Raw genomic sequence first — 16,267 nt, forward strand, 5'->3', positions numbered from 1 at the left:
CTCAGCTTTGCCATGTGATGTTTGATGTTCCATTTATCCCATAATTAAATAAAATTTTGATGCCTCTTGTGCAGCTGTGTTGGGTCAAACCCTCAAGCAGAGAACAGAAAATTAAAATGAAGGGAGCTGCCTTGAGATGAAGTTCATGTTCCAGGTATCCTGGATTTCCAGCATAGAGAATCCTGAAATGCTCACTGCCTGTTCCCAGCCGTGTGGAATGTGCTGGGGTCTTGTTCCATAATCCCTGGATAATACTTGGAAAGGCTGCCCATAGCAGCCTGGGCTCTGCTGGGCTCTGCTGCACAGCAGGGGCAGGGAAATGGTGTGAAAACAGCAAGAACAGCTCCCTGTTTCTTGGGCTTTTGTGCCTAAATATCACTGCTGGTTTTTTATATTTATATTTATATTTATATTTATATTTATATTTATATTTATATTTATATTTATATTTATATTTATATTTATATTTATATTTATATTTATATTTATATTTATATTTATATTTATATTTATATTTATAGCTGTAGTTGGTTATAGTTATATTTATTAAAATAAATCTGTGTATATATTATAGATACATCATAAAAATATATATTCTATATACAGTTATATATTAAATATATTAAATATACAGATATATATATTATATATAATATGTAAATAATACATATTATATATATATATATATATATATATATATATATATATATATATATATATATATATATATATATATGTATGTATATCTGTCCCTATTACAGCTCCTGCAGTCATCTCCCTGGAATTTGAAGTTATTTCTATTTTTTCTGCTTGCCTTTTTTTTTTTTTTTTTTTTTTTTTTTTTTTTTTTTTTTTTTTTTTTTTTTTTTTTTAAGGCATATTTGACTTTGAGAAAACTTTGTAGCTTTCTTCCTTTTCGTATTAGGAATTTAAAGAGATACATTTCAGAACAGCATCTAGCTTTTTAAAGTAGGATTTTTTACACAGATATCTTAATTTATCTTGATTTATTGGTGAAATAAAAACATATGCCTTCAGTGGAAATGCAGTCCCATATGTAAACAGCATTTCACTTTTTATCTTTTTTTAAACTTGAGATGAGCCTTACCTAAGATCTAAAAAATTGATGCTGTTCTTCTGAAATACTGAAAAGCTGGGTTTGGGAGGCTGGGTTTTTTTTATAATTTGCTTTTGTTATTTTAAAGTATCATAGCTTAGCCTGATCAATCAATGGAATAACATTGGCCTGAGGCTTGAGGTCTGGATGAAAATTCTGTCTGCACAAGCTGTTCACTGGGCTCCAGTTTAAGTTACTTTCAGGATTGCTCCAGTGACAATATTTTAATACAGCTTTCCTGGACATTCCTGCTGACATTTCTGGGTTTAGTTGGAATGAAATACAAGAGCTGTAACCAGAGTTAACAATTCTGTAGTACAATATTTCAGTTAAATTGCAGGTTATTAAATAAAGCAAGCCAATTCCTGATCTTACTTAATGTACATTTCCAGTAATTCAGGATCTGATGTCAACCAAAAAAAATGGTTTAGATAGTGCAAAGAAGTAAAGTAATGAGATTATCTTTCAGGAAATGCATAGTGTTTATTTCAAAGCATTTTAACGTGGTACAGAGGTAGTAGAAGGCTCTGCAGTTTGCAGGGTGATGCTTTGGGTCAGATGGACGAAAGGTCTGCTTCTAGTGCAGAATTTGGCTCTTGGCTGGGATGGGCTGGGGGAATTGTTCCGTGCTTGCTGGGTGTGCAATTCTCCTGCAGCTCCCTGCCCTGTCTCCTCCTCTAGGGCTTTTCTCTGAAATCACCATCTCCTGACTGCTCTGAGTCTCTCCAGGCTCAGGGTTGTTCCAGCAGGGATCTCCCAGGGAGAGCACACAGGACAGCACAGCTTGTAATCACATTTTTGTGAAATGAATTACACACTATACATCATCAAGACAGCAACTTCTAAGCAGAAATATTTTGTCATCTGCCATGCATTTTTTTCATTGTTTTTGTTGGTACTGGTTGAACAATTCCACTATGATCAACAAAGGCTGAAACAGATTATTATGGGAAAACCCAAGAGCTGCCTTTGTGCTCTGCAAGTCTTTTCCCTCCTTTTCCACCAGCATTTTAACCCCTTCACGGGGCAGATCCCATCTGTTTCACCACTCCAGTTGGTTTTCTGGGCTTTTCCAGTCGGGCAGGTCACATTCCAGACCAGAGCTGGGCCACTTCTGCTGTGCTGCTGGTGGCAGCAGGGAGGTGAAGGAGCCGAAGCAGGATGCACACAGATTCCATGCAGTCTCTGACACGTGGAATTTAGTTAAGCTGTGTGATGCAATTAACTGGGAACAGCAATATCTGTGCATAATGCATGCATATCTCCAGAGCTTTCAAGAGAGAGTCCTTAATCATGGGTGGAACTTTAAGGATAGGAGAGCCCCTTTGGCTCCGTGGGCTGTGAACTCCCTCACTCCAAGTGGCCCTGTTTTCCTAGCAGTGATGTGTGTGGAAGGGAGGATTTAACAGCAGAAAAAAGTATGAGCTGGCTGAGTCTGGCTTTGCCCATTCTGGGTCCCTTTGAGGGCTCTGGCATTGGTGCTGCTGCTGTCTCTGGCCATGTTTGTGCAAACTCCATGCACTGCTGTAGGTTTGTAATAGCACTTAGGGGCAGTTAATGGAAGCTGGTGATTTATGGGGAAAAAACAATGTCATTTGCCAAAAACCACCCCAGCCAACCCAGTTATCCTGGATTACAGTGATGGAAGCCTCCAGAGAAGTTCTAACAGCTCTAACCAGGGATTGAATGGAGAGCAGGAAAATCCTTGCACTTTGCTGCTGGGGATGAGTTTCTGATCAGACAAAGCAGCACACACAGGGAATCCCCAAACAGACTGGTGGAGGCCAGGAGCTGACCCATTAAATTACATTTCTCCTGTTTTACACCTAGATGATCTCAGGAAGCTGTGACATGTCCCTGTATTTCTAGGGTCACTACTTCAATAAAAGGGGGGTGTGATTTTAAAAAGATTCATAATAAAAGTGTGAATTGGAATCCTCGTGCCAGACCAGCTGGGACACTGGGGACAAACTCTTTGGAGACACTGCAGAGCAGCAGCTGCTGCTCTCCAGAGCTCCCCAGGAGCCTCACTGGTGTTAGACCCTCCCCAGGCAAGAGCCACACACAGCAACTCCCTCTGAGCAAACCCTGCTCTCCTGAGTGACCCTTGAAAGGGGAATAAATTGTTTTGACTCTATGTTGTAGAAGGCTGATTGTTTTGTTTTATCATCCTATACTATATTAGAACTATATTATACTAAAAAGATACTAAAGAAAACCCAGACACAGCTTTGACCCAGTTGGCCAATCAATCCAAACACCCATCACCAGTGTCCAATTAACAAATCCCTCTTTGGTAAACAATCTCCATAACATGTTCCATGTGTGCCAAACAACAGGAGCAGTGAATAGAGATAAGAATTGTCTTCTTTCTCTGAGCTTCCTCACTGCATCTCACAACTTCCCAGGAAAAATCCTGGGAGAGAGAGTCATGCCTCTCTGTCCAGAGACTGTGAATACTGCATCCCTTTAGTTGGAATTTGCTTCAATCTCATAAAACATCATTTCTGTCTTAAGTGCAGTAACAAAAGAGTGAATTTTTGGAAGCTATCAGCTTTGACTGCTGCATGGAAGAAAGAACTTGAGAATGTTAGTTACAAAGGTTCACATATTAAATTATGAATGAAACAAACCTCTCTGTGGTTTATGAAATTGCTGTTGGTTCATGACTTGAATAAAGTGGTAAATGATACTGCTGGTGATAATGATAATCTGGCTGGTGTATTTTATAACATAAATATTTATAATAAATTTTATTCCCTTTTACAAAACATTTTCTTGTTCTAAGTCCCTTGTAATAGGATTCTTAATTCTGATGGATATGGTTCCACTCACTGATGTGTTATTTTTTCTGTTTTTCAGTTATACCAGCAGAGTTGTTTCCAATGGACTGAAGGCACAAATTAATAATCCAGAACTGAAAGTCAGAGGATTGGACCCACTCATCAACAATTTAATTGATAAACTTCAGCACTTTAATCAAGTAAGTAATTTTCCAAGATAAATCCATTTTATCGTAGAGCTGAAGGTGAAATCTCCAAGTGGTACTGCTCATCATATTCCACTTTCCAGGACTGTAGGTCTGAGGTGGCTGTGGTGTGGGTTTGTGTTGGAACTCAAAATGTCCCTCAGACATTTCTGGAGGTTCCAGGCCCAGGTCAGAAGCATTTGAGACCCTGGCAGGCAGCTGGAAACAGCTGTGATTTTGGGTTTGAACCATGGAATGATTTACCAACCTTGCAGGAAGAACAAAAAGTTACAAAAGTTTAGATATTAGAGTAGAAGTAGTCACAAAGTAGAGGGAAGAATTTTTGAGTCTGTACAGGGGGGTTTTGGTTTTGTACATGGGGGTCAGAAGTTTTAAGATGAGGGATCTGGGCCTGCCCTGTCCTCCCTCTTTCTCCTTCCTTACCTCCATGTTCTTGGTGATGTTGGCACTCACAGATTGGTTTAGAGTAGAAAAGCACCATTTAATATAGGTAATAGGCATTGGGGAAAAACTGTACCCATGTAACACGTAATGTACCATATAAAAGATAGAAAAGCACCATTTAATATAGGTGATAGGCATTGGGGAAAAACTGTACCCATGTAACACATAATGTACCATATAAAAGACAGCAGCAGCCCTGGGCAGGGAGAGAAGAAGCAGTCGGGAGTCAGAGAGGATGTCAGGGTGTGTGTGTGCCTCTGCCTGAGCTGTGAGCAAACCACAGCAGCCCAAGGAGAAAATCTTTTAGATAACTTGCAATAAACTGCCTTGAGATTGAACAATGAGAGACTGCTGAGCCTTTCTTTGGAAGCTCGGGTTGGAGGAGAAGTTTTTTCACCACACAGAGCCACTCCCGACCTAGGATGGTCTTCGACAGGCTTGTGCTAAAGGCAGCTGAAGATCCCATTGTCCCAGCTGGGCTGTGAGCTCCAGCGAGGCACAATTCCCTGGAAGTGGCTCCCTGGCTGCTGGTGAGCTGCCCTGGAGCCCCAGGAGCAGGGGAGCTCCTGCTCCCGCAGTCCCTTGGATCCTGGGCTGCTCCTGCTGGGACACTGCTGGGCTGGGGGACTGTCCTCTGCTTGTGCAGCTCCCTGCTCCTCAGTGCCAGACTGAGCTCTTTCCTGACCCAGATATGGGGCAACTGAGAGGAGATTTAAAAGCTTTTATTCCATTTTCTGTCTCATGAGAAGGGTGAGACAATACAGATGTTATAATTCACACCATCACAATCAGAAGCCAACTATTTCCTTATTACAATACATTATAAATGTTTCTTGGCCTATCAGCTTTAGCCACACCATGCTGTAAATGCCTTAAAGTTAATAATCTAAAATTACCCCTTTTGGGTCCTACTACAATGCATCTTTCATAGTTCTGTTTCTCCAAAGTATTTCGTCTTATTTGCAAGGCCATCCCTTGAAACTTGTTTCTAGTTCCATTTCTCACTCAACCGTGTCTGTCCTATTCCATGGCATTTCTAAGTCAGCATTTCTTATCTCTAAGTTTGCATACAGACAAATACTATGTTAACCTTCTGTCAAGCTTTGAAAATTCCTTACAAATCCATTTCCCACACTCACTGGCATAGATGCCAACAGATCAAGCCCAAAATGAGCCAGTGAGGGTGTGACAAACACACTGTAAATGCTGGAGTCAGGACAGAGGGTGCTTCAAGATGAATTCACCTTGCCCCTAGAAAAACATTTTCTTCTTCTCCCCAGTAGGACAGGTAACCTTCAGGTTTGTCAGATTTGTGATTAAGCTGTGCCTGCCTCTGCCATCTGTGTGGGTCCCACAGCTGCAGTGGCATTGGAATAAATGACGTGGGACTCCATTTTATTAGTGGTAAAAAAAAATGAGTTTATTAAAAACCACACACTTTTATAGACAGCTATGATACAGGTGGACCTGGTTGGTCCTCAGTCAATCCCTCACAGCAGTGGCTAATGAGACACACCCCCCTCTGTAAACATTCTTAGGAGAAAACAATACCAGCTGCTAAGATTAAGAATTGTTATAATTCCTTCTCTGCAACTGGGAGTCAGGAATTCCTCTACTCGCTGCTGAAAAAGTACAATCCTCTCATACCTCTCGTCAACCAAATCTATAAATCAATAATCTAAGCTGTAATTAGTGTGTTTTGTTAAATCTTTCTGGTCTCTAATATTCTCCTGTTCTGAAGGCTGCAGTTTAGGGATGCTTTGTATCACACTGTTTGATTTAACTCACCATGGGGGATTACAGCAAGCAGTCTGGTGCAGTACTTAATATTGCACTGAAATAGGCATTATGTGGTCAGATTGATGAAAAGCATAATTCATTATTTATCTGTCTTTGCATGTTGTAAAGTAGAGTGTTAATTTACTCTATAAATATTAGATATATCCATCTGTGTAATAGTGCTCTATAAACACTGACAATGGGAAATAGTTAGAAATAGATTAAATCAAAAGTAGTTGTGTATTGGAAATTCTATTTCTTTGTCTGCTGTAGAAAAATAAAAATCTCCCTGGTCTGAGCTGCATGCCAATTTTCTTAAGTTACATACATTTTAAAAACAGTCTCAAAAAGCACTTTTTAGCCAGCACAATAAAATCCAGCTCTTGGCTCTGTCTCTAAGTTGGAAGTGTTGCTTTTTGGTACTTGTAACAGTTTCAGGAGAATATCTTCGTTAAATAAATGTAACTCCCATCAGATTGAGGTGCTTAGCAATAATGGATTCCAAGGGTGAAGGATTAAACAGAATACTGATTATTGCCCTAAGATGGTTTGTTCTTAAGTACTTAGAATAATATAAAATCCTTTGATCATAATTTTAGTAAGATTTCTTTGGAGATCAAAGCATCAAAGAAGTTGCTAAATATCTGAGGCTTTCACATACAACATCAAACACATGTAGCTGTTTTCTACTTCTTGGATTTTTGTTTCAGTTGTGATATTATTATACAAATAAAAACTGACATTGAAAAGCCAATTAAATCAGGAGTTTAAAGTGTCATCAATAGTGTGTGTAGACTGAAGAGTTATACAGAATTCCATTACCTATTTTATGGACAAAATGGTTTTTTTCATATAAATACATTTTAAATTTTTTTTTTTTTTTTTTTTTTAGTGATGTGTAGGGTGAAATGTAAGCACTGCTCAAATCAGGTGTTGTCTGTGTATCTTCTGGAGCACTTTGCATTTGCAGCACTTTTTGGAGCAGTGGTTGCACACAGAAGCAATCCCAGGGGAGCAGAGAGCAAAGCCATGCCCACAAAGTGCATCAGAGGAGATTTGGTGTGCCTGGCCCCAGCAATCTCCTACCACTTCAATAATATTCTAAACTACCCAGGAGAAAGCATATCCTGGGGTAAGAGAAAGGTGTGATGAGATTTTTGGAGGAATAACATTTGTGTCTCAAGGAAACCAGCTCCAGCCCTGCTGGGTCTATCCCTCAGGGAGCCTGGATCTGTTGGATTTCCCTTTCTCTCTGGTTTTCAGAGGGGGTTGAAATCAGAATAACCTGCTGTGGACCAGTTGGCTGAGGCTGGGGAGAGCTATGTACAAATCAACAGGATTAATTTTCCTAAAAGATTTGCCTTAGCTCAGCAGTTGTTAATGATTTCTGGAGCAAATCTAATTTCTGCTGTCTCTGATGGTTTCTCTTCCACCTTCTTCTTCCACTCCTCCTCCTCCCTGAGCAGGCCTTGGCCACTGTGAGCAGGAGTGGCACTGGCCAGGCAGAAGCAGCCAAAAATTCCCTCATTCAAATTCCACCCTGGCTGGCTTTGCCCTTTCTGTGAGCTCTATATTATGTCCACAAAGTTAAAAGATCAATAACTTCATTGACCCTAAATCTCATTCATGTGAACAAAACTCTTGTCCTGCTCCTGTTCTAGTTGGTGCATCCCAGCTCCAGCACATTACAAATATTCTGTATGCAAGGCATCTTCCACTTCTGCTGTCATTTAGGCTGAAATGCCACTTTGTTGGAGATTATAGCAGCTCCTCATTTTTTTTAAATCTGGGACTTAAATCCTCAGCACATTGTTGTTGTTTTGTTTTTTTTTTTTCCTAAAATGATTATGCAAATAGCAGGCTATTTTATATCCACTTGACAAAGCTGGAAGTAAAGTGAAATTTAGATAATATTATTCAACAATTACTGTTATTTGCATCCTTGACAGATAAGGGGGTTGAAGGGTTTATTGTATGTGGCTGATTCACATGTCAGTAGAATTACTGAGCTACAATTTACAGTAACTTCTAGTAATGCAAAAACAGATCAAGTGAAGTCCCAGGTTGATTTGGAAAAATCAGCAGAAATAACATCTTTTCCTCCCTCTTTTTTTGTGAATGGAACAGGTGTGAACCACAATTGATGTTAAACACAGTAATCCCCCACTGCACCTTTTTTGAGTGCTGCTTCTTGCCACAAAATCACACTTAAATGTTTCAATGTTTTTCTCCAGCCTAATGCTTTTCATAGTTCAAACTAAACTGGTTCTCAGGCCAAGGTTAAGAATCCTCAAGGATCAATTGCACTGGGAAGAAATGAGAATGCTGGGAAAAGGGGAAAAGCTGTGACTGTACCTTTACTAGCAGGGAGGTATCAACATTCTCAAGGCATTATAATATAATAGGTATTATACAAGTTTGATTTATTTGGTTTTTGTCAGCCTAAATCTACTCTTGACAGGTTTTTTGAATCAGTGTGTTTTGCTCTTGTCAGAGATGAATGCTTAGGGCATGGCTGGAGTTCAAGGCAGTGCAATAACCTAGTGCAGAAAATGAGAGTAATGTCAAAGCAAATCTTTCTGAATGTGGACCCGTGTGTTTTATTTTTTTTCTCTGCCAAAGTCTCACGGATCTGCCAGCTGAACTAAGAAATGCATTGTAACTTAATTCCTTTCAGACTTCTATACAGAGGATTCTGTTAGAGCAGAGTTCAAAGTAACAGCACTGAGATGTTTCATTCCAATAATATGAGCCAGCCATAATTTAATCTTGAAAGTCAATTTAGTTGGGTTATACAATAGGGAATAATACCATAAATAATTTAAGTAGTACTTAATTTAAAAGTGTGTATTTTTTTAGACATCTATAAAATTTATTACGTTGTAGAGATTTTATATGAGATGTGAGTGGAGACAAGTTGGTTTGATTTTTAGCCAAAGTTGTAGCTGACTTGGACTAGGATTCAGAATTTTCTGTTCTTCATTTCATCCAGTGAAAGTACAGGAGGAAAGGCATCACCTGAGAAAGATTGTTGCTTTCCTTCCTCTGTCCCCTGGTATTTCAAAGCCCCAACAGGCTTTGAACAGGTACCACTGCTTGTCCCCCATATCCCTCCCAAAGCTGTCACTGACACAAAAAAGGGCATTTTCCCCCTCCCAGCCAGTGAGAGCTGCTCAGGACACAGCAGAGGTGTCAATTCCCAGGGCAGCTGGGCCAGGCTCTGGGGCACAGAAGCCTCAGAGAGGGATCTTGCCTGAGCTTGTCTCCAGTCAGGTAAAAAGCACTTTTTCAGTGAAGGAAACACCTCTGCAGCTGTGCTGCTCCTTTTGGAATTCACCTCACTGGGAGGGCATTAACAGCCCTCATCACCTTGGTCTCCCAAAGCAAACAGCAGGGATAATTGAATTAATACCACATTTATTAGCAGATTAATGAATAGCACCAAGACATGCACATACTAGAGGAAAATAAAGACAGAATGAATGAAACCTGAAACAATTATGTTTAGGATCTTCTGAAGACCAGGAAAGACCAAATGAACTGTATTGTTTTGGTTTTTTATTTCCTGCCCTGTGGTATAAAAATTGTTCACTCTTATAGTCAAATAAACTATCATCTCAAATTACTTCATCAGTTATACAAAGTTTGTTTCTCATCCTGTTTTATTTTTTTTTCAATATATTTGTCCTTATTGGATTCATGAGCAGTATTTTCTTCTCCCCTGCTAAGTTAAGCATGTCTTTGCTTCCAGATACAGATGCTGAATGTTCAGCTCTGAGATCAGTTACAATCTTTTTCATGATCCATATGCAATGAAACAATTCATCCCAATGCTTGAAACAATCCAGTTTACTCAAAGACTGAGAATGATCTTTCTCTGTGGGGCCTCTTCTGTATGGCTTTCTATTTCTTAGGAAATATACATATATATATTTATATATATAAAAGCAGAGCAGGTGACAGGGCTGTTCATCTGGAGATGTGGGATCTCATTCAGGGCTGGGCAGTTCCAGGCTGTGGGCAGTGTGTTTTTTCTCTCCAATCTTCTTGGATTTTAAAAAGAAAAGTCGTTTGGAAGCTCTAACCTTGGTTCTGTTGTGGCACTAAAACTCTGTCAAAGCCAGAGGTTTGTCCATGAATCAGAACAGGAGAATTCTTTCTAGTCCAGTGCACTGAAAAAACATCACTGGAACATTGTTTTATGGGCAGCATATGTTAAAATTGTAATTTGGTGCTAATTGAGATACATATCATCCCTGGCAGAAATCAGTGAACTTTTGCTGGTCTGAGGGCTGCAGGTTATTTGTTTGGTTTTGTTAAACATAGTGACTTGAGATATAATTAAATAATTTTAATTAGAATCAAGAAATTACCTTTTAGTACTAGAACCAGCATCAGGATTTCAGTAGAAACAGCAATATGAAAGACTGGCTCCGCTAAAGTAGAATGTAGCATTTTAAAACAAGACAAATCTAAACCTCAGTGTAAATCCAGCATATCTTATTATATGCTAGCAAATATATAATGCTAAAATGCCCTTTTATTATTCATGTGTTGTGTCTCAGCCTGTGCTCTGCTATTTGTCTTGCAAACCTTCTCAGAAATTATTTGCCCAGATGGACCATTGTATGTGTTTTGTTTTTCTCATTGTGGGAAATTAGTCTTAATAAATCAAAATCACATATTGAATCTCAGTAGTGACTTGAGCCAAGTGGGGGAGAGGGGGGCAGAGCTACTTTTCCAATCTAGAACTGAGCCAAAGCACTTCACATATACAAAGACATAGCTGGGAGAGTTTTGCCCTAAAAAAACCAAAAATTTGGGGTCTGTCCCTTGGGTGGGTGCCCAGTTCTTGCAGTGCTGAGTGAGGCCTGAGCACTGGGAAGTGTTTTGGATGCTCTGGTGGAATTGCTGAGGAGAGGGTGGTGGAGGGATCTGCTGTGATCTCCCAGGGCAGGGTGGGAGCACCCAAGGCTGGAGTTGTTACTGCACTCCCCTTTTTGGGGTCCCAGAGGGGAACACTCATGGATCTGGCCTATTTGTTTGGATGGGAATTGATTTTTTTATAGACAAAAAGTCAGCAGTTATCACTGAATTAATTAACTGAAATTACAAATTTTTTCTATGTAAACACTTATTTTCTTAACTATATTTTCTTATCACTCTAGCAATCCTGAGTTACATACATTGTCTAAGTAATTACCATTAGAAGTGAGATCATGGTATTTACTTTTGACCTAATTCCTGAGGTACAATAACTTGCTTATTTTTGGAGGTGGTAAGTTTAGCATAATAGGAAAAGAAAGCAGAGCTTTATGGGCTAATCATTGTTTTCTTTAGGATAGAGTAAAGGTCTTCCAACAATTGACTGATCATTGTCTAAAAGCGAGTGCAGGGTCATTTTCCTCTCTTTCTGTTCTGCTCTTGAAGGGAGCAGCAGGGCAGGAGAGTAGGACTAAGGCCATCTAAACCCCAGACTTGTCCTGTAGAGCCTAAGTGGAGCTGCACTGCTGGGGATGAGTGGATTAATGCTGGGGATGAGAGGATTAATGCTGCTGAAGAATTCAGCCACTTCCTGGGGAAATCCAGGACTCCTGAACAACTGACCAGTGTGATCAAGCAGAAGCCCTTTATTGTTTACACTGCACACATATTCACAGATTCTACAAACTACTAAGTACACACTTCTTGATTGGTGCTTGTGTCTTGCTCACTCCTTTTCTGCCTGCATTTCTCTGAATGTGTGATTGTTTACAGTCCAGGTGTTTCACATCCCTCTGTTATCTACTTCTTGTGGTCTTGGTATTCAGTTTCTCAGCCTCTTCTTTCTTACTTTAGCACAGTTTCTGTTCCAACAGCCTTGATGAATTCCTGAGGCTTTGACAACAAACTCAGAAGCAGGCTGGCTGCTGCACACTGTGGCCTAACCCTTGCAAATACATTGCAACAACCTCCAGCCACAGCAAACAACGAGGTTCCAGCAACAATTTGGGTTGTGTTGCAGCACAGCTGGATGAATCAGAGGTGGGCTGGAAGCCAGCTCAGGTATCCCTGTGGGAGGCTTCCCTTACCTGGATGCCTGATCTGGCTGCCAGAAGCTCCCTGCCCAAGCCAGCAGCTCAGGAGCAGGTCCTGGACAGCCTGCAGCCCTCAGGTCTGGGCTTCTGACCTGTGACAGCTCCATGTGAGATGGTTCTTGCCTGTCTGCCCAGGCAAGCACCCTTTGAATCTGTCTCCTCAGTGAAGCTGCAGGCTGTGCAGAGGTAAAACCTGTGAATGTCTGGTGCTGTGTGATCACTCATGCTTGGTGCCCATGTGAGCAGTCCTGTCCTTCTTGGAGAGCAGAAAAGAGCTGATGGTGGGTGTGAGGTGAGGTTGTCCAGACTTCCCAGTGTCGCTGTGTGGTTCCTGAAGGAGAAGACAGGGCCATGAGCAAGGCAAAGGAATTCTTGCTCTACCCTGCTCTTCTGTCAGGGTCCCTTGCCTTACACTTTGGAATTTAGAGAGCAAGGCTGAATGCTGGAGAGAGGCCATGCCAGGAAGAGCTTTTCTCTTCTACTTAGGGAAACATTCACAAGTAATTAGTAAATTGGGGAACTAAAGGAAACAATCCTATTGTTTCAAGCAGAACCACTGCTGTGAAACAGCATTTTTTGTCACTTCAAAGAAATTCAGTCTTAAAATAGGCCTGTTTTGCTTCTGACACTCTGGCACTGTTTTGGCTTTGTGCACAGTGCTTGTGAAGGTTTGAGTCTCTTACAGCTGACACAGCCCTGAGCCAGGCTCAGAGTTCACCAAACCCAGAACTGATCCTAGGTTATCAGCCTCTCATTTTCCTCTTCTCTTCACAAGCTTCTCTGCCAAGCTGGAATCAAAAAAGCAAGATGTGTGTAGGTGCATCAACCTAATTAGTGAAATCAAAAAGCACCAGTTTGACATGATCACTGTTACTACTTCTCTTTTATCAAAAGCACGGTGGCGCAGAGCTCCTGGAGCTTCATTTCAGCCTGTTCCCCAGAGCAGGGGGATCTCAGAGCTGTGGGTGCTGAGGAGGGCTGGGCTGGGCTCCCCAGCTGCAGGGAGGTGCCCTCCTGCCCTCTGCCCCACCACAGAGCTGGGAGTCTTCTGCCATCCTCACCCTGAGACACTTCTCCTCATGTGCAGCTGCTGCTGCTTCTCCAGGGAAACACTCCTCCATCAGCAGCACTAATTCTGTGGGGCTGCCAGCCTGTTTTCTCCTTGCAGAGCTCAATGCTGCACACCATTTCCCTGCTCAGAATTCCCACAGTGAGCTTCCCATCAGACACCAGAGGCAGAGAGGTGCCTGCAGCCTTACCTGCCTGCTGGCTGACACCAGTCAGCATGTAGTGAGCACAGCAGTGAGCTTTGTAGTCTTTTCTTAATAAGGTACAGAATGGCTAACTAGCTCTTGTTATAAGGTTTTTAAAGTTAAACTATCTAATTAAGAAATGACACTTAAATTATTTTCACTTTTAACCTAATAACTAATCACTTGAAGTCCACAATGGGGATTTCTCTGTCTAATTATAAGAAATTACCTAAACCTATGAAGAAGAAGGAAGAGGAAGGTGAAGGAGAGTAACTAGCTACCACAACCTCTGTCTTGCCTTATATATATTGCTATATCCTAAAACTCCAAACTCGAAGTTTTCTACTCTGTGATGTTACACACTCCTAACTAAACTACACACCCATAATCTCAGTGCTATCATTCAATTTTGGAAGCTTTTTACAGCCTCAGGTGAAATGTACTATTCTCCTGGGGGTCATTGCCTGTCAGTAGAGAAAGTCTAAAATTCTCAGCATCCAGAACTCTTAACACATGAGGAGTGAGAGAATGATCTCATAGGGAGTATCACTTCAGTTTATAACTGCTTGCTTCTTACTTTTTGTCTCCTTGCTTTCGTGTCAAGGCTTGGAGGTTTGCAAAGATCATGACTTCAGCTAATATGAAAAGCTGTAGTAGGAATTTTACAAACCCTACCACACTCTTATTTTCACTGTCTGTTACTTCTAGGAGCATATAGACTAGTCTTTACCTTCCTTTTTATTGGCCTTTCTTGCCCATATTGAAATGTTTTGTTTCTGAAAATCAGCCTCATTGGAGTCAATTTTACAACAATTGAGTTAGTTGTATTATTTAAAGGCACGACAAACTGAGTGTATCAGCTGATTTCATTCTGCTCCAGACAGTCTGTGCAGTTTGCTCCTAACTCAGTTCAGCCCTGTGCAGGTACCAGCATGTGGGCTGAGGAGGAAAACCTAGCAAGGAATGTCTTTGGTCCTAGGAGACACAGTTTTCCTTTTTTTTTTTTTCCTTTTCTCTGTTTCTGTCGAGGTCAGGATTGAAAGCACTTGAGACAATATTTCATGTTCAGACTCAAATGTTTATTATTTTTTACCTATGTTACAGGCTTACAAGTTGTGTGTTCTACAGCATTCTACAACAAGCTACAAAATGGCTAACTCTCTTTCTCTCCGAGGTATTTTAAGGCTAAACTGTCCAATTAAGAAATGGCACCTAAATTAGTTTCACTTTTAACCCAAAAACCAACCACCCGTGCCTCACATTGCAGACTTTTCTGTCCAATCACACAAAACCATCCAAACCCATGGAGAAGAAGGTGAAGAAGAAGGTGAAGAAGAAGGACCAGCTCTGCCCTAAAAGCTCCATCTTGCACCATATATATTGCTATATTCTAAACCTTTAAACTCTGAGCTTTCCACCCTGTGATGTCACACACTTCTATTCAAACTCCACACCCACAATCCCAGTTCTGTCATTCCATTTTGGAAGCTTCTCCACGGCCTCAGGTCAGTGCAGTGTTCTCCTGGGGGTCAGTGTCTGTCAGCACAGAAAGTCTGGAATTCTCAGCATCCAGGGTTCCCACACATTGTTCTATCTGCATAGTTCAGAATGGTAAAAATCAGACCTGCCTCAGCCTTCTATGCACGTTCAGGTCCCAGCCAGCATTGTGTGTGCTGGCTTACATGATGCTCAAATGACAAAATGCAGAGAGACCCCACAGAGCACTGATGGGAATGGCTGTCATGTAATAGTCAGTTGAGATTAAAGGCTTTTTTTTTTTTTTTCAAAGTGCATTAGCAATAAAACTATTTTTAGAGGCATATATTTTAATTCTGAGTCTTCTAGCATTTTGTAGCAGCATTTACTAGACTGTAAAGTTACTACAGAGTAGTAGATAATTTGAGATTGGAAGGGACAGTCTGGAGACAATCGAGCCTTCTGTTGAAAGCAGGGCTTTAGATGAGGTTATCCAGGGCCCTGTAAAACCAGGTCCTGCATCATTCCAGAGGGAGAGATTCCATCTCTTCCCTGGTGCCCCTCTGCTTTGTGTTTACTTCGTTGCTTATCTCTATGAAAATAAGTGTACTGCTCTTAAATGCCTCACTTTTTCCTGTTTATTGTGTTCTCAGGGTCCAGCTTGAATTCCAGGACAATAAGTGTTAGGCACAGTATAGGCACTTTGTACCTTTATACACTGAAATATGTTCTAGTGTATAAATAGGAGTGTTTATGTGGCTCAGTAGTGAGACACCTGGAAGTTCTGCTTCCTATAGGAAAACCTCCAAAGGAAATGGCAGCCAAGGCAGACAGTGTGTCTGCAGATCTTGTGTGCAGCTGATTACTGTTGGGACTTGGATTCCCAGCAGACAGGTGAAGGTAAATAAATGGAGAATGCTGATTAAGCAGCAGCCACCTCATTCTCAGAGCACAGAATTTGCATATACTGGCGGGTTGGAAGAAAATTTACTGTGCACATGGTGCTGGGAAAGCCTGGGCTCTTACAGCGAGGAGCTGGATTTTGAAAAGCAGTGGGGTGTGTGTAAGAGCCTGTGTGCCACAGCTCTGGTGGGTTTGCAGACAGCTCTGCCTCCTGAACACAGATGGGACT

At 41.0% G+C, this 16,267-nt stretch overlaps 1 protein-coding gene across 1 annotated transcript in view; it reads left to right on the top strand.

Moving 5' to 3' along the window:
• Positions 1-16,267, top strand: part of LOC100218614 (glypican-5) — a 348,060-nt gene that overhangs the window by 193,567 nt on the left and 138,226 nt on the right. Inside the window, exon 7 of the mRNA XM_030279863.4 lies at positions 3,980-4,100. Within this exon, the coding sequence (XP_030135723.4) occupies positions 3,980-4,100 (121 nt within the window). The remainder of the gene's footprint in view (positions 1-3,979; positions 4,101-16,267) is intronic.

This window comes from Taeniopygia guttata, chromosome 9 (genome assembly GCF_048771995.1).
Source record: "Taeniopygia guttata chromosome 9, bTaeGut7.mat, whole genome shotgun sequence".
Taxonomy (NCBI): Eukaryota; Metazoa; Chordata; class Aves; order Passeriformes; family Estrildidae; genus Taeniopygia; species Taeniopygia guttata.